The sequence below is a fragment of the Mus pahari genome, chromosome 16 (assembly GCF_900095145.1).
Source record: "Mus pahari chromosome 16, PAHARI_EIJ_v1.1, whole genome shotgun sequence".
Lineage (NCBI taxonomy): Eukaryota > Metazoa > Chordata > Mammalia > Rodentia > Muridae > Mus > Mus pahari.
Genome location: NC_034605.1, coordinates 20,920,470 through 20,939,638, shown reverse-complemented (window position 1 = coordinate 20,939,638; position 19,169 = coordinate 20,920,470). Strand labels below are relative to the sequence as shown.

The window sequence follows — 19,169 nt, the reverse complement described above, 5'->3', positions numbered from 1 at the left end:
GTGGTTTGGATGAATCTAGAAATTCAACCATTTCTTTTAGATATTTCAATTTAATGGAGTACAGATTGTTAAAGTATTTCCCTATGATATCCTGCATTTCTTTGGGGACTGTTGTAATCTTCATTTCTGATTCTTTATTTTGGTTGGTTGGGCCAAGAGTCTGTCAATCTTGTTTATCTTCTTAAAACAAAACAAAACAAAACATCTCCTCCCAAAGAAAATGGAACACCTCCCTGAAACAGCTCTTACTTTCCTTGATTCCTTCTATTGTATTGTTTTCTCTGTTTTGATCTCATTCATTTCTGCTCTTGAGTTTTATTTTTTCTTGCCATCTACTGGATTTGGGTTTGGTTTGTTTGTGTTTGTCCAAAGTCTTGAGTTGTATCATTAAGTTGTTTACTTATTCTCTTTCTGATTTCTTTTTTGTTTTTCAACTAATTCTTCTGATTTTATTAAATAATGTTTTTTGGAGAAGTTTGAATCTGTCTCCTGCTATGGTACTAATTTGGAGAGATGGTTCTTCTATACCAAGGTGAGGAAACACACCTACTCCAACAGGGCCACACCTTCTAATCATGTCACTCCCTGAGCTGAGTATATAGAAACCATCACATTCCACTCCCCAGCCGCTATAGGCTTGTTTAAACATATTAGTCTATGGGGGTCATACCTAAACATAACATTATGCAAAGAGTCCCCATAGTCTATAGCAGTCTCAGCAATGTTAAAAGTCCAAAGTTCAAAGTCTCTTCTGAGATTCATCCAATCACTTAAGTGTATGTAATTCCATAGCAAGACAGGAAACTAGGTCAATCTCCAAACTCTGCATCTCTATGGCTGATGTCAAAGCAGTGTTCAGATTTCCAACTCCTTTATCATCTTTGTTGACTGCAACAAACTTCTTTCTCCTGAGTTAGTTCCACTCCCTGTTAGGAGCTTTCTTCAGCAGATAGGACATGGCTCTGACATCTTGAACATCTTGGGGTCTCTAAGGCAACTTCAATGTTATAGCTTCTTCTCTGGGATCCACACATGATCTTCTGGACTTCTCCAAAGGGCTGGGGTCACTTCTCCAGCTCTGCCTTCTGTAGCACTCTAAGCTCAGATTGATCCACTCTACTGTTCTTGGTGATCATCCCATGTACTGGCCTCTCCAGTACACTGTGGTCTTCCGTTGCAACTAGGCTTCACTAATAGCCTCTTGTAGACTCTCTTTATGGTGCCAAAGCCTCAACTCCTTTGTATGATCACTTTAATCCCTTTAGTCCTGGGCTGTCAACTGCATCTGAGGCTGCACTTTCACCAATGGCCTTCCATGGCCTCTCACAGTGCCAAGCCTTGGCTGTTTTTCATGACCCCTTCATGCCTTCAAAACCAATATCACCTGGGTGACTCTTACACATCACCAAGTACAGCTGCAGCACAAGGTACAACCTTGGCTAGCTTTAGAACATAGCTTCTTTGTGCTCTCAGAAAACACTTCCCAGATTTCACCTCAGTGATTTAGTACTTGAAGTTCTAGTTAGAGCACTTAGACAACATAAGGAGGTCAAAGGATACAAATGGGAAAGGAAGAAGTCAAAATATCACTATTTGCAGATGATGTGATAGTATACTTAAGTGACCACAAAAACTCCACCAGAGAACTCCTTCAGCTGATAAACAACTTCAACAAAATATCTGGATATAAAATTAATGCAAGCAAACCAGTAGCCTACCTCTACTCAAAGGATAAACAGGCTGAGAAAGAAATGAGGGGGATACAACACCATTCACTATAGTCACAAAAATTATAAAATACCTTGGTGTGACTCTAACCAAGCAAGCAAAAGATCTCTATGACAAGAACTTCAAGTCTCTGAAGAAAGCAATCAAAGATGATTTCAGAAGATGGAAAGACCTCCCATGTTCATGGATTGGCAGGATTAATATTGTAAAAATGGCCNTCTTGCCAAAAGCAATCTACAGATTCAATGCAATCCTCATCAGAATCTCAACTCAAGTCTTTATAGAGTTAGAAAAGCAATTTCCAAATTCATTTGGAATAACAAAAAACCCAGGAGAGTGAAAAGTATTCTCAACAATAAAAGAACTTCTGGGGGAATCAGCATCCCTGACCTAAAATTGTACCACAGAGCAATGGTGATAAAAACTGCATGGTACTGGTACAGCGACAGAGAGGTAGATCAATGGAATAGAATTGAAGACCCAGAAATGAACCCATGCACCTTTGGTCCCTTGATCTTTGACAGAAGAGCCAAAACCATCCACCCTTATTGTTTGAGGTGCAATGTATGCTTTGAGCTTTAGTAAAGTTTCTTTTATGAGTATGGGTGCCCTTGCATTTGGGGCATTTATGTTTGGATTTGAGAGTTCATCCTGGTAGGTTTTTTTCTTTGACGAGTATGAAGTGTCCTTCCTTATCTTTTTTTTTGATAACTTTTGGTTGGCTACTCCAGCTTGTTTCTTGGGACTATTCACTGGAATTTTTTTTCCAGCCTTTTACTCTGAGGTAGTGTCTGTCTTTGTCACTGAGGTACATTTCCTGTATGTAGCAAAATGCTGGGTCCTGTTTTTGTATCCAGTTGGTTAGTCTATGTCTTTTTATTGGGGGAAATGAGTCCACTGATGTTAAGAGATATTAAGGAAAAGTGATTGTTGGTTCTTGTTATTTTTGTTGTTGGAGATTATGTTTGTAATTATGTTTGTGTGGCTGTCTTCTTTAGGTTTGTTGAATGCAGATTACTTTCATGCTTCTCTACTTTCCCTCCTTGTGTTGGAGTTTTCCATATATTATCCTTTGTAGGGCTGGATTTGTGGAACAATATTGTGTACATTTGTTTTTTTTTAATGGAATATCTTGGTTTCTTCATCTATGGTAATTGAGAGTTTTGCTGAGTATAGTAGCCTGGGCTGGCATTTGTGTTCTCTTAGGGTCTGTATGGCATCTGCCCAGGATCTTTTGGGTTTTATAGTCTTTGGAGAGAAGTCTGGTATAATTCTGATAGGTCTGCCTTTATTTATTACTTGACCTTTTCCCCTTACGTCTTTTAATATTCTTTGTTTGTTTTATGCATTTGGCGTTTTGACTATTATGTGACAAGAGGAAATTCTTTTTGGATCCAGTCTATTTGGAGTTCTGTTGGCTTCTTGTATGTTCATGGCCATCTCTTTCCTTAGGTTAGGAAAGTTTTCCTATAATTTTGTTGAAGATATTTACTGGCCCTTTAAGTTGGCAATCTTCACTTTCTTCCATACCTATCATCCTTAGGTTTGGTCTTCTCATTGTATCCTGTATTTCCTGGAAATTTTGGGTTAGGGACTTTTTGCATGCTGCATTTTCTTTGTTGTTTCAATGTTTTCTATGGTATCTTCTGCACCTGAGATTATCTCTTCATTTTCTTGTGTTGTTAGTGATGCTTGCATCTTTGAGTCCCAATTTTTTTCCCTAGGTTTTCTATCTCCAGGGTTGTCTCCCTTTGTGATTTCTTTATTGTTTCTATTTCCATTTTTAGATCCTGGGTGGTTTTGTTCAATTCCTTCACCTGTTTGATCACTTATTTCTGTAATTCTTTAAGGGATTTTTGTGTTTCCTCTTTAAGGGCTTCTACCTATTTACCTGTGTTCTCTTGTATTTCTTTAATGGAGTTATTTATGTCCTTCTTAAAGTCATCTATCGTCATCTTAAATGCAATTTTAAATTTAATCTTGCTTTTCTGGGGTTATGGGCTATCCATGACTTGCTGTGTTGGGAGAACTGGGCTCCGACGATGCCAAGTAGTCTTGGTTTCTGTTGCTTATGTTCTTGTGCTTGCCTCTTGCCATCTGTGCTACTGGAACCTCTCTGTTCTGTGATCCTGCCTGTTTCAGAACTCCTCAGATTCCAGCTGTCTTTGTGATCTTGTGATTCTAGGATCCTGTGATCGTGATATCCTGTGTGTATCTGAGCTTTGTGGAGTCAAGCTGCCTCTGGGATCCTACAATCCTGGTGTGACCAAGCTCCTGAGATCCTGTTGTGTCAGTGGACTTGGGATTCAAGCTTTCTCTGGGAGTTGCAGAAGTGGATTGGGAGCCAGAGCCCCTGGGTTTGCTCTGAGCACAGGTGCAAGCTGGAAGGAACCTGTGCCTCTGCCTGGGCAAGGGTTTGTGTTTCCCTGGTTCCCGTGGAGGTCCCAGTTATGCTGGGTGTTGGGAACGATGTTGCGGCCTCAACTGTGATCTTGAGTGTGTCAGAGCTCCATTGCTCCTGGGTGTGTCTGGTCTCATGAGTTTTGAGCTTCCTCTGTGACCCTGTGATCCTGGGCAGTTCAGAGCACCTGGATGTTAGGCTCCCTCTGGGTGTTGTAAGAGTGAGTGGAGAGCCAGCACCCTGGGGCTCCTCCAGGTCCAGGTTAAGACCAGAAGGAACTGGTGCCACTGGTTGGGCAGGAGTTCCTTTGTCCCTGGATCCTGGGGGTCCCAGTTACTCCGTGTGTTGAGGCAGATGTTATGGCCTGTCCTGTGATCCTGGGTGTTTCAGAACACTAGGGAGTTGTGCTTCTTCTGGGATAGGAGTGGGTGCAGAGCCAGTGGCCCATCTCTGTTCCGTGTGCAGGTTCAATGTAGAAGGAACCTGTGCCACTGCTCGGGTGGGGGTTCCTATGTCCCTGAATCGTGGGGTGGGGGTGGGGGTCCCAGTTACTCCAGATGTTGGGGCAGATGTTGTGGCCTTCTCATCTGTGATCCTGGGTATGTTAGAGCATCTGGGAGTCAAGCTTAGTCTGAGTATTGTGGGTGTGGGTTCAGACCCAGTGCCCAAGGTCTGCTCAGGGCCAGATTCTTGTTTCTTTAACGTGCTCATCTAAGGTGTTTCTTTAGATTGGGCAATTGAAGTAAGTAATTTTTAGAGCTATTAGTGAAAGTGTGTATTGACTGGAGTAATTTTGTTGCTTTTTTTCTGTTAGCGTTTCTAGACATATTTGTGTTTCAGTAAGTACAACTTTTCTTTCTAGAGTTTCTTGAAGTGCTGTTCCTCTCTTCATTCTAGAGTTCTCTTCATTCTTCATAGGGTTGCTTTAGTGGACATGAATTCAGGTTTCTATCATGAAAAGTTTTTATTTTTCTTCTAACTATGGATGATAATTTTGCTAGGTAACGTTGTCCATTACCAATGGCATTTGTGACGTTAGAGTATATCTCTCCATATACTCCTAGCTTTCATAGATGTATCAGGGAAAAACACAGGTGTTTCTGTGGTTCATTTTTCTTTAAATGAGAATTAGTTTCTTTTCTTTTCTTTTCTTTTTTTTTTTTTTTTTTTTTGTGGGTGCAGCAAGCTATTGATGGTGTTCAAGAGAGCAGGGTTCCCTAGGTCCCTTCTGTTATTGTGGAGGTCTGGGATGGAAACTCTGAGGGAGATGTTCAGTTTTGGGGGCCAGGTTGGTACAGGGACTCCTCAGCAAACAAGGGTCTCTCTCTTGCTCTCATGTGATGGCTGGGGCGGGTGGTCTATGACTTCTTACTCCTTGGAGGACATATAAGCCATGAGAGCCTCCACCCTGTTGCTGTAGCCATATTTATTGTCATACCCTGAAATGAGCTTTACAAATTTGTCATTGAGAGAAATGCCAGTCCTAGTATCAAAGGTGGAGGAGTGGGAGTTACTGTTGAAGTTGCAGGAGACTACCTGGTCCTCACTGTATCCCAGGATGCCTAGATACCTGCTTCACCACGTTTTTGATGTCATCATACTTAACAGGGTCTCCACAGATCTTCAAGTGGGCCCCAGCCTTCTCCAAGGTGTTGAAGACACCAGTACACTCCATGACATGCTCAGTACCAGCATTATCCCATTTAATGTTAGCAGAATCTCATTCTTGGAAGATGGTAATGGGCTTCCAATTGATGACAAGTTTCCAGTTCAAATCCTTTACTGTGCTGTTGAACTTTTTGTGGGTTGAATCCTATTAGAATATGTAGGCCATGTAGTTGAGGTCAATGAAGGGGTCCTTGATGGCAATAATCTCCACTTTGCCAGATGTAGATGAGAAGGCAGCCCCTGGTAACCAGACACCTAATATGGCCAAATCCGTTCACTCCAACCTTTACCATTGTATCTGAGGGACAAGGCTGGCACTGCACAAAAAGATGATGCTGTCTTTGGGACAGGGAGGAGCGGAGAGCCGTGAATTACATTTTTTATTTTGCAGATTTCAGTCTTCTTTCTTTGTATATTTAGTGTTTTATGCATTATTTTTTTTTGTTGTTGTTGGCAGTTTCTTTTCTGATATTTTCCTTTGGTTTTCTTTATGCTCCTTGAATCTGTATAGATATGTGTATCTTTAGTTTAGGGAATTTTTTTTTCTTTGATCTTGTTAATGGTCTTGTCTATGCCATTGACCTGGACTGAGAAGGTCCATAAATTTGGAGCACAGGATAGCCTTTTAAATCTACTAGACAGAGAAATAGCTACAGCAGAGTATAGTCTGATTTCTTCAGGCTGTGGGATATGACTGCTTAGAGTAACCATTATTTTAAAGGGGTATGTTGATGCCGTAACAGTAGAGAATAAGTAAATAATCCCAACTATTAGAGAATAAGTAAATAATCCCAACTATTGAAAAAAGTAGATGATATTACATAGAAATTTCAGAACAAAAAGTGATTAATAGCAGGTCTGATAGTGTGGTTATCAGAAAAAGTAAGTCTCTCTGATGGAATCCTGGAAAGAAGACACACTAGCTTAACCACAGGCTGGTCAGAGCTTCAGAGATTATAGAGCCCTTGAAATGTTGCAATTCCTGTGCCTAATTACAGATAATCTTGTGTTGTTTTGGCCCCTTACTAGCCATTTATTACTAACTTCTGTGTATTATTTAACATTTTTTTGACTACTAGGTAGATCTTTGGAATGAACAGACCCCTAGCTTCTCTAAGGCAAAGGCTAAAAATGCTGTCAGATAGCATCTGAGGCCCATGACTGACTGAGGCTCCCCTGATTTGCTCTCAGTCTTCATTCTTTGTCTTAGAGATTTTTTTTTTTTACTCAGTATGATCATTCATTTTCATCCATCTCCTCGCTCCATTAGGTACCTTAATACTAATTTATCTTCACATCTGGTCATAAGATCAAAGGAAGCTGATCATATAGCATTTAATTAATTAGTTAATTAATTTCTACATCCTGCAACATTTGTTCAATAAACAACTATGATTACTAGTTAAATTATTAAAAATTTCAACACTGAAATTCAGTGTTATACACATGAGAATAAAAAAGGGATTATACTAAAAAGTATTTATCTTAAAACAGTCTCTAATTTAAAAAGAGGAATAAGAAGATACAAATGTTATAGCATGGGGAAAACAGAGGAGTTGGTGTTGTTGACTGGCTGTGTGATCTCAGACAAGTTATTTTGCTTCCCCATTCTTTTACTTACCCATCTGTATTAATGCCAAATTATTTAATTGGACATTTTTAAAGCTTTGGTTTTTGTCTTAGTCAGGGTTTCTATTCCTGCACAAACATCATGACCAAGAACCAAGTTGGGGAGGAAAGGGTTTAGTCAGCTTACACTTCCACGTTGGTGTTCATCACCAAAGGAAGTCAGGACTGGAACTCAAGCAGGTCAGAAAGCAGGAGCTGATGCAGAGGCCATGGAGGGATGTTCTTTACTGGCTTGCTTCTCATGGCTTGCTCAGCTTGCTCTCTTATAGAACCAGACTACCAGCCCAGGGATGGTCCCACCCACAATGGTCCCTCCCCCCTTGATCACTAACAGAAAATGCCTTACAGCTGGATCTCATGGAGGCATTTCCTCAAGGGAGGCTCCTTTCTCTGTGATAACTCCAGCTTGTGTCAAGTTGACACACAAAACCAGCCAGTACAGTTTTTAAATATCATGTGCATCTAAAAGTACACTAACCAAATGATTTTTCCCATGTTCTGAATCACGTGAATGTGGTTCAGAAGCTTAGTGGTGCGTCCCAAGAATTCCTCTGTCCCTTTACAATGTAACTGTGGTGCACAGCTATGTTTGAGAACAACTAATGTAGTAGCTTTTAGTTTTAGCATCTTATTGCCTTGTGATTGTAGAACAAGGCCACCTTAGAAAGTATTCAAATAGTAATTGTATTAAGGTACTTTATTCATTTAAAGTCAAGAAACATTTTATTGCTTGTGTGAAGAACAAGGGGCTATCTGGAAAAGATTATGTTAAAATTGGCCATTAAGACTCAGTAGAGATAAGTGTAGATAAGTACAGGTTTGCTTGGAATTTAATATAACTTAGTGTTTCCCAGAATATATATATATATATATATATATATATATATATATATATATATATATATATATATATGGCAGCAATAGCAGCGACCTGATTGATACAATGGGCCATAGTCCTAGTTTTCTTTTTGCTCTCAAAATTGTTTTCCTTTTGTTGATGAAATATTTTATGGCTTCAGTTTGCTTTCAGTGGTCAGGTTGGGCATCATAATATTTCTTCATGAAATAAAAGAGCACAACTTTCCTCAAGCCTCTAGGGGCTGTGCCCTTTGTGATTCATTTAAGCTACTCCTGATTGGACTTCTGGGTAGATACAAAGACTATCAGGACCACTATGTTATTTAAAATAATAGATTTACTGCAGAATTATTATTATTAAAGCAAAGTTGGCTTTTTTGTTTAGATGAAACCATATAAAGGCAACATTCTGAGTAAATTATATAGCGTCCATTTGATGAAATAATGAGCCTAAGTTTAGGGGATGAAAGTAATGATCTAATGCAATATTTAGAATGAGTGTTTAGTATGTAGTTATTAACGTAAAAGTCACATCCTGCATTCTTTTAATTTGTGAAAAATGTGTCATTAATTGCCCAAGAAACCTCTGATTTTTCATACAAAATCACCTCATAGCTGTTGACTTTCTCCCCCTTCTCCTGCCTTAAAATACAGCCCTATAAGCAGTAGATTACTCTCAGATTTGTATGCCCCCTCTAAATATTGAACTGCTAAGTTTAGCCCCATTGCTGTTTTTCAAAAATAGAATTCTTTCCCCATCCAGCTTTGTGTTTGAGACGCTACCAACAAATCCCAGTTTTATTTTAATGACAACTGGTTTAAAATCTTATTTAACCTTTCTACCCATTAAGAACCTGCTAATTTTGAAGCTTAATTACTGATTTGTGGAGGAAATGGATATTATATTTCATTTAGAAGCACTTTGAAAGATAAGTTCTGGTCTTTAATTCAAATTCATTCTAAATGAGGCAGGGTCAGGCAAAAGAAGTCAAAAATTGAAAGGACCAGCAGGTTGATCTCTTGTGCTCCAGGCCAACCTGGTCTTCATACTGAGTTGCAAGACATCCAGGCCTCTCCCTGTCCCTGTCCCTGTCCCTCTCTCTCTCCCTCTCTTTTACTGTCTCCCTGTCTCCTCTTTCTGACACACACACACACACACACACACACACACACACACACACTCACTCATACACACAGAATGGAAAAAATAAGGTATATAAGAAATAAAGTAGCCAGGTTGATACCCAGCCTTGAGTCTAGCCATTATCTACCTTGTTTTAGGATTTGCAGATTTGCTTGTAATCATTCACCCAATCTACTACTTCATGTGTCTTTGCTGATGATGGTGTAGCAAACATTTGTTGACTTTGAAGTGAAAAATATATGTATAGTGATTAATTTCCTGCAGTAGTTACCTTTATGAATTTAAATTCTTGGACTCTAGTATTTTTAGAGTGTCTTAGAGAGTGACTTTCACTGGTGTTTCTTTGAAAGAGAAAATAAAAAGACCTCAAAAGAGCTCTATGAAAGAAGAATCTGTCTTACCAACTTCAGACTTCAGAAAATGTCCCCAAATTCAGGAAGAGGAATCACGAGAAAATGTCTACTATTGTCTCTCTTCTGTATTATTATTTGACAGCTAAAAGGGATAGTCTTGTTAGAAATGCAGATGTTAACTGTAAGATTTGAGATAGTTTACAATTTTGTGTGTGCTTTGTGTTCAGACTATCTGTGTTTATGACATATATTTTTTCCAAAGGACTTGAGATATTGTCTTTCTATATATTAGGATTTCAAATGTTTATTTATTTGATTTTGAAATACTTAAAACCCCACAAGTTTAGCTAAAATGATCATAACTTCATAGAGAAAGTATTTGAGGGTCAAAGGAGTTAAATGAGATGCCAACAGCCGTGTACCTACTTGGGTGTTGGCAAAACTTAGAAACCATGATTCTGGCCTTCCCTTCCAGGGTATTTTTACTACAAAATGTTCTTTTGATTTTGCATTTTGAAAGACACAGAAGTGATCTGTGAAATGGTTATTAGCACTAGGCAGCCCAAGCAGCCCCGGAGTGCTTCATGGTTCAAATGCCCAAGACCAGATGGAGGTCCAGAAGTGGATGACTCAGAATTTATTAGTTTTGCCACCTGGGTAGTACAGCAGAACCAGCTGCCACAAGGCAGCTCCAATTTCAGCAAAGCAGTAAATTAACACAAAAATGAGAGTCAGTCTCTATATGAAAGGAGAATGGCCGATACAGCAGCGAGATTCACCCAGCATGATTCATATTGATACCTCTTGTAGGAAGTATGGTTCCCATGCCAGGCACAAGGAAAGAAATGCTTATGGAAACTTGCCCTGAAAAATCAACATCCATGTTGTTCCAGAAGCTACTGTCAGTGTGGCGTATGTTTGGATTATAGGCTGAGTTAGTTCCCAGTCACATCTGATGATCTGGAAGAGGTATAATAATGATATAGTCAATGCTGTATAAAAGCTATATTATGAACTCAGAGGGTTTTTTCTTGTGGATTATGAAATATCATTTATTACATTTTCATAGTCCCAATCCCCAGAGAGCTAAGTATCCAGGGATCCTAAAATCACTGTGGATGGTCATAGAAATCCTGCCATTATCTTCATGTTTTCCTTAGGTGGACTTGAAAGTTCATAGCTTGTGCCTACAATCCCAGCACACAGCAGGATGAGTCAGGAGAATTGCTACAAGCTTGAAGCTAACCTGGGTTATAAAGTTTGTTCCAGGATACCCTGATTTATAGACTGAGGCTGTATCTGAAGTCTCAAAACAACCAACAAACCAATGAAAAAAAGTGTAAGAGCGTCTTCAAGGTCTGTCAGTGAAAGAAGGCTAAAGTGAGGTTTTAGATGGCTCTTAAACAGATCTATGGTGCTCAAACACAAAATGTACTTAATAATGAAGGCTTGGGGCAGATTAAGTTGAGAGAGATATAGTATTTTTCTTAAATGAGGAAAGTTTATTAATGAGTTAAAAATCTTTTTTTTTTTATATCAAAAGATGCTTGGGCATTTTTCAAAACTCAACTAAACTGGCTTAATAGAAACTTGGCATTATTTCTTTGTTTGTTGAAAAGCTTAAAAGGTGATATAGCTCCTTGCTTTGGTTTGCTGGCCTTTGTGATGATGCATGCTTTTTGGTGTCATGATGAAAGGAAATAGGGCATAGTAGAGAAGGGAGTTCATCCCCTAGTTGCTGACTTATTGTGTTGAAACTTTTTTTTTTTCCCTCAAGGCTAGATCAAGGTGACCTTGGCTTGGCTAACATCTGCCTTCAGATGGCCTTTTCAGGAGAAGAATTGTTTATTTATTTATTTTGTTTCGTTTTGTTTTGTATTTTGTTTTTGTTTTTTGTTTTTTTCTCTGTATAACCCTGGCTGTCCTGGAATTCACTTTGTAAACCAGGCTGGCCTTGAACTCAGAAATCCGCCTGCCTCTGCCTCCGAAGTGCTGGGATTAAAGGCATGTGCCACCACGCCTGGCTCTAGGAGAAGAATTTTTGTGTGTTTATATTTTTAAACTTATAACTACTTAGTCATGCAATAATGTAATACTGTTCTCTATTTGTGTGAAGAGAATATGACATGTGTATGTTATCAATGAGTTAGGATCTTTTTCATTACACAATGACATGAGGTGAAGTGGCTTTATATTATAACATTTTGCTCACAATTACAGGTAAACTAATTCATTTACTTCATATTTTAATTCTGGCAGGTGGCATGTTTGACCCAAGTAGCTGCTAATTATCTTATTGGACAAAAGGAAGCAAAACGCTGGGGCACAGCTCATGGCAGTATTGTTCCTTATCAGGTACAAGTGAGCCTTCTGTTACTATATCCTCCAGATCTATACTAACAATGAAGTTTTTACAGATTCTCCATGGTTGTATTATGATGTATCTCTGACTTCTTACAGCAAAGTTCTATTTTTCTTTTTAATTTTTTTGTTGCCATTTCTTCACTGTAAGGTTTGTAATAGGACACTTAAGTGGATTGAAGGCACTTACAGAAAGGAGTTACAGTGGGGCTAATAATATGACCATTTCTCTCTCTCTCTCTCTCTCTCTCTCTCTCTCTCTCTCTCTCTCTCCTTCCTTCTCTATCTGCTCACTTTCTTTTTTTTTCTTCTTTATCCAAAAGCCAATGACTATAGCTAGTTTATTATACTAGCTATAAAACAAATGTTACCTTTTCCATCTGACAATAATATTCTCACAGGGTTAGACTGAAGTGAAAATTTGCGTGTGTTGGATCTTCATCCTTGGAGAAAAACAGATGGTTTAAGAGCTGCTGTTCTCTATTAAGTGTCTAAACTTATCCTCAGAAATTCTGGACTTTGGATTGTGCAAATGAATATGTGAAGAAACTGTGATCCTTTAAAAATAACAAAACTCTACTGCCTCTTCCAAGCCACTAGCTTCAGCTTGGCCTGGTTGCTTATTTCTTCGCATTTCTGCATATATTTGTCAAACTTTCCATACTGCATCATGAGTTTAAGAGTAGCAGGGTCTTTCTCATCTTTTATCTCATATCCAGTAGAAATGCAGGCAGTATACTCTGGAATTATCTTCTGAATAAAGGAATGGATCTTATTCCAGCTATTTCAATATGTATATTCTTGTCAAGAAACACATAAAGTCAGGATTTTTCATTTGATAGGAAATCCATCAGTGTTTCAGTCGTCATTTCAATGTTAAGAAATTATTTCTTTGGGCAGGTCTAGTTTCATTCCTTCTACTTTAATCCAAATTGATGAAAGCATAATTCAGTGTAAGATCAGCATGTTTCCCTCTCATCTGTTTATGGCTATTTAAAAAAATATTGCCTCCTTCCTGGTCCCCCCTCCAAGAGCTCTTCATCCCACCGCCTTCCTCTTGCTACTGAGAGGGTGCTCCCACTCACCCATCCATCCCCATGTCATCCCTCTTCCCCGAGGCATCAAGTCTCTTGAGTATTAGGCACATCCTCTTCCACTGAGGCCAGATAAGGTAGTCCTCGGCAGCATATATGCTGGGGGCTACGGACCAGCCCATGTGTGCTTTTTTGTTGGTGGCTTAGTCTCTGGGTGCTCCCAGGGGTCTAGGTTAGTTGCCACTGTTGGTCTTCCTATTGGATTGCCATCCCCTTCAGCTCCTTCAATTCTTCTCCTAACTCTTCCATAGAGGTCAATGACTTCTGACCAATGGTTGGTTGTGAGTATCTGCATCTGTCTCAGTCAGTCACTCGCAGAGCCTCTCAGAGGACAGCCATGCTAGGCTCCTGTCTGCAAGCACAACATAGCATCAGTAATAGTCAGGGTTTTGTGCCTTCCCATAGGATGGATCCCAAGTTGGGTTAGTCACTGGAAGGACTTTCCTTTATTCCCTGCTCCATCCATTTTTGTTCCTGCCATTTCTTTTAAAGACAGGAACAATTCTGGATAAAAATCTTTGAAGGTAGGTTGGTGACCCCATCTCTCCACTGGGGGCCCCATCTGTCTACTGGAGATGGTCTCTTCAGGTTCCATCTCCTCACTGTTGGTCATTTCAGCCATGGTTATCTCTGTTGAGTCCTGGGAGCCTCTCACATGCCAGGTCTCTGGGACTTTCTAGCAGTTCTCCCTGCCCTCATCCCCATACAGTAGGTATTTCCATTCATTCTTTTGGTCCTCTGGGATTCCCTCCTATTTCTCCCCAAATCTGATCCTGCCCCCTTTGCCCACCCCTTCTCTTTCATCCAGGTCCTTCCCTCTCTCTGACTTCTGTGATTATTTTGTTCCCTCTTTTAAGTCCTTCTTGTTAAACTTCTCGCAGTCTGTGGGTTGTATCATTGGTATTCTATACTTTTAGACTAATAAAAATATCCACTTATCTGTGAGTATATACCATGCATGTCCTTTTGGGTCTGGATTACCTCCCTCAGGATGATAATTTATAGTTCCATCCATTTGCCTACAAAATTCATGATGTCCTCATTTTTAGTATTTGAATAGTATAAATTGTGTAAATGAACACAGGCAAACAGGTAGAAGCCCTTGAAGAGGAAACACATAAATCCCTTAAAGAAGTATAGGAAAATACAATCAAATAGGTGAAATAGTTGAACAAAACAGTCCAAGCCTAAAAATGGAAATAGAAACAACAAAGAAATCACACATGGATGCAACCCTGGAGAAGGACAACTTAGGAAAGATCAGGAGCTACAGATGCAAGCATTACTAACAGACTACAAGAAATGGAAAAGAGATTCTCAGGTGTTGAAGATACTATAGAAGATATCGACACATGGGTCAAAGAAAATACAAAGTGTATAAAGTTCCTAACCCAAACATCTAGGAAATTTGGCACACAATGAAAATACCAAACCTAAGAATAATTGGAACAGAAAAGGGTGAAAATTCCCTTTCCAAAGGGCCAGAAAACATCTTCAACAAAATCATAGAAGAAAACTTCCCTAACCTACAGAAAGAGATCCCCATAAATGTACAAGAAGCCTACAGAATACCAAATAGTTTGGACCAGAAAAGAAATTCCTCTCACCATATAATAATTGAAACACTAAAGGTGCAGAACAAGGAAAGAATACTAAAAGCTGTAAGGCCAAGAAATATATAAAGGCAGATCTATCAGAATTACATCAGATTTCTCAAGAGAGACTCAAAAAGTCAGAAGATCTTGGATAGGTACCATGCAGACTCTAAGAGACCACAAATGCTAGCCCAGGCAACTATACCCAGCAAAACTTTCAATCATCAGAGATGGAGAAACCAATATATTCCACAACAAAACCAAATTGAAACATCTTTCTACTAATCCATCCCTACAGAGGAAAATTCCAACACAAGGAGGTTTATGGCTATTTTATATCTGAGACTTTGCTATGATTGTCTGCTATAACTCCTTTTCTCATGTTGATTTACCTTCTAGGATAATTACAAGTTTGGAGAATTTCTTCATGTCACTTTAGACATGTTTGCTTACCTAAGGTGGTCTTCTTCTTCTTCTTCTTCTTCTTCTTCTTCTTCTTCTTCTTCTTCTTCTTCTTCTTCTTCTTCTTCTTCTTCTTCTTCTTCTTCTTCTTCTTCTTCTTCTTCTTCTTCTTCTTCTTCTTCTTCTTCTTCTCCTCCTCCTCCTCCTCCTCCTCCTCCTTCTTCTCCTTCCTCCTCCTCCTCCTCCTTCTTCTCCTTCCTCCTCCTCCTCCTCCTCTTCCTCCTTTTCTTCCCCCCCCCCCCCCCCGCCTCTAGACTTCTAGCTAGAACATCCTTTCCTTGATTCATAGAAGACATTGTATTTTTGAATGAATCAGACTGGGTCTTATTATTTTCCAGATTAAAAAATCTCACAAGTAAATCGAATGGAGATTTTCCATTCAAACACATTCAAACACAGAACTTCTTAGCTCTATATTTAGACATTTTTATCTCCTTCTGCCAATGATAGGAGTGCTGTGGTTTCAGTTTCCATAACACTATCACTCTTTCTTCCTATCATTTGCTCCTAGCTCAGGGGTTTGGTTAAGTGATTCATAATTATGATTGATGTTGGAGATTATTCTCAAGAGGATTTTCGAAAATGGACAATGTAAGAATCTATGCGAATTCACTTCAAATAATCTAAATTCAGTATATGGAGAAAGCAGCATTTTTGAGCTAGGAAGCTTTGTAGGATAATTCTAAGTTATATTACAAAATTTAAAAGTTTATTTTTTGTTATTCTTTGTTTTTAGTAACAATAGAATATTCATTTTAAAGGCTTATTGTACATCTTAGCGTCTCCTAGAGAATTCTGGCATCCCAAATAATCTCTTATTTTACTGTGATGGATAAAGGAATTCAGAGTCTTTGGCCTTAATTTTGGAAGGTTAAGTATATAAAAGACTTATGTGAGTAGTTTCTTCAAGAATAGAGATGTACTTCACAGTTGAGTAATCTCATTCATATTAAATGGGTACTGAGCCTATTTGATCACAGTTGATCTTAAAAAATAAGATACCTGGTTTTTCATCAGGAGCATAGAATCAATCTACTTCCTCTGTCTAGAGAACTATGTGCCATCATGTGCTGGCAAATTTTTAAAACTTAACAAGTTAAACACACTGATTAAAGATGGAATGCAAATTTAACTCGAAGGAAACTAATGTAATAAGATTGGTCTTAGATATGCTTCGAGATTCTTGTCTCTCCTCAATTTTTAAGTAGACCTGACGAATATTTTCATGAGTGATTCTAAGATAATTATTATTCAGTTCTTATGATAAGTAGTTTTGTTTCTAATTTGTTTCTTATTGTCTGAGTTTTTAAGTCCAGTGTCTATAATAAAGATCCTGATTTATTTTTTTTTTTTTTTTTTTTTTTTTTTTTTTTTTTTTTTAGATTTTCACCTTGCTTTATTTAGTTGCTGATCTCCTTCAGATAACCTTCATAGACCTTGAATACATTGAATATATTCTTCTGAGAAATAGTGTTCCCTCATTACATGTTATTTTATGAACATGTACTTCTTAATTTCTCAAATCAGTAGTTCATTGGTACACTTTTCTTCTTAATTCTTTGGCTGCTAACTTTTATATTTTATGTATTTTTGAGGCATGGTCTTGATATATAGTACATCAGGCCTTGAACTTTGATATTCTTATATTAATCTTGTATATAGTAGGATTTAGGTATGTGCCATCATGTGCTGGAAAATTTTTTAAACTTAACAAGTTAAGAAAAACAAATTTATGAATATTATAGGTAAATGGGTAGAACTAGCAATAATCATCCAAACTTATATAACCCATTCTCAGAAAGACAAACATTGTATGATTTTTTTCTTGTATGTAAGTGTTAGTTATTAAGCTTTACATATGTGTTCATATGTGTATGATGGAAAAGTGTAGAAAATTAAAGATTAAATGGATTGGGGGATGGGAGAGCATGATAGAGGAAGGAATACTAGCAATACTATCTAACATTAAATGTCTTTTAAAAAAGCCATATGTAAGCTAATACTATAGAAGTTTTCTAACACACACACACACACACACATACACACACACACACAGAGTATATTTAGAGTTACATTCTAAATAGAGCAAGGTCTCAAATATACAATATATGTTCCCTAAAAATCATATATGGGTTACCTTTTTTGAGTTATTGGTCCAGGGGAATCATATAGATCTCCTTTGGCATGACAGGGTAGTGCCACTGATATTGTCTACCATCTAAAATTTATATTTTAGATTCTATTGCAGAAGATACTACATATCTGAGTATAAGAACACAGAGATATCTAATTGGTACTCAACTGGAAGCTTCAGTCCTACTGGCTAGCATTCATACTCTTGGAAGGTGCTATAAAAGCTGTCAAAAAAGAAAAGAAAACTTTAGTCTCACCCAGCTCAGAATTCTGTGAGCCATAATAATGACATATATGCCATATGATGAGAGAGTGACACAATGTTATGGGAATAACCAAATACTTTTTGATTGGATTTAAGTACTGTCTCAAGAGATAGAACCCATACATGACATTATCAATGTGGCCAGGAGCCTGTAACAAGATAGGTCATGGTCACCAGGGGAAAACCTATTACTAGTATTCTACAAGGACATGGCAATAAAACAATTTGTGAAATCTCATTGCTATGCTTGCATGGTTGTACATTGCTCAACTCTCATCAAAGAAAGTTCTTGAAGTGGGTGGTAATTAATACAAAGACTTAATCCTGGTCAACGTTCAGAGAATAAGAGATAAATACTGGATGTTTAACCCTGAAAGGGATATCTTTAGCCCTGAAAGGCATGGGAAGATTTTAAGAGCCAAAGGGAAAACATCAAGGAAACTATTTTTCAGACACAATAAGGTAGATACTCACATGAATTAACAATGATCATGACAGCAAGCACAGCCCTACAAGCTTGATAAAATCTAAGCATGGAATTTACTTATTTCTCCTTCTATATTATCCTTCCTTTCCAATCTTTATTTAAGTCCCCACATTTTTCTACTTCCCCTTTGGTAATTGCTATTTTCCTGTCCAGAACTCTTTCCTCTCACCTCTCATGGATCCTTTCTACTTTCCTGGCTTCTATAGTTATTTCAGGTTATACACTAAAATTTAAAGATTTGAATCTAATATCCACAAATAAGAATGATCAGGTAGTGTTTGTTTTACTGGGTCTGAGATAATTTATTCAGTATAATATTTCCCAGTTCTATTAACTTACCTATAAATTCCATGACTTAATATTTTTTATATCTGAATAGAATTTCATTGTGTATTTGTAACATATTTTCATTATCTATCCATCATTTGATGGACATCTAGGCTTCTTTCCACCCCTTTAATTTTAATATTGTAACCTGAGTTTATTCAGGTTACAATATTACTCCCTTGCCGATTTCAGTTTCTTAAAAGCCTACATTTGTATGAATTCTGATATCCAATTATCTTTCAGAGCATCAAAAAATCTATTCACATGTATACTCATGAGGATAGAAAACTATAGTGAGTACACTGAAGAAGAACACTGAATTTATTTTTTATTGTTGAAGTTTGGCCAACCTTAAAACAGAAGTGCTCTCATTTCTAACTATGTGCTTTGCTACCAAGGAGGTTCACTAATATAAAGGAATTAGTGTCATACCATTGAACTTCAATTCCATGATTAATACAAATTTTCATAAGTTCAGTCAGGTAAGTGAAATTGCAATCACAACCATCTTCTTCCCTTTAAAGGACTCTGAAATGTAATCCTATCATCTCTCTTTCTTTTCTTGCCTCCTTCTTCCTCTCTCTCCTCCATTTTCCTTTCCTTCTTTTTCTTACCTCTCTCTCTCTCTCTCTCTCTCTCTCTCTCTCTCTCTCTCTCTCTCTCT

At 38.0% G+C, this 19,169-nt stretch overlaps 1 protein-coding gene across 2 annotated transcripts in view; it reads left to right on the top strand.

The window, feature by feature from the left end:
* Nucleotides 1-19,169, top strand: part of Sugct (succinyl-CoA:glutarate-CoA transferase) — a 728,955-nt gene that overhangs the window by 193,238 nt on the left and 516,548 nt on the right. For both annotated transcript variants that reach the window (XM_021215549.1, XM_029547521.1), the window contains one exon: nucleotides 12,041-12,136. In XM_021215549.1, coding sequence (XP_021071208.1) covers nucleotides 12,041-12,136 — 96 coding nt within the window. The remainder of the gene's footprint in view (nucleotides 1-12,040; nucleotides 12,137-19,169) is intronic.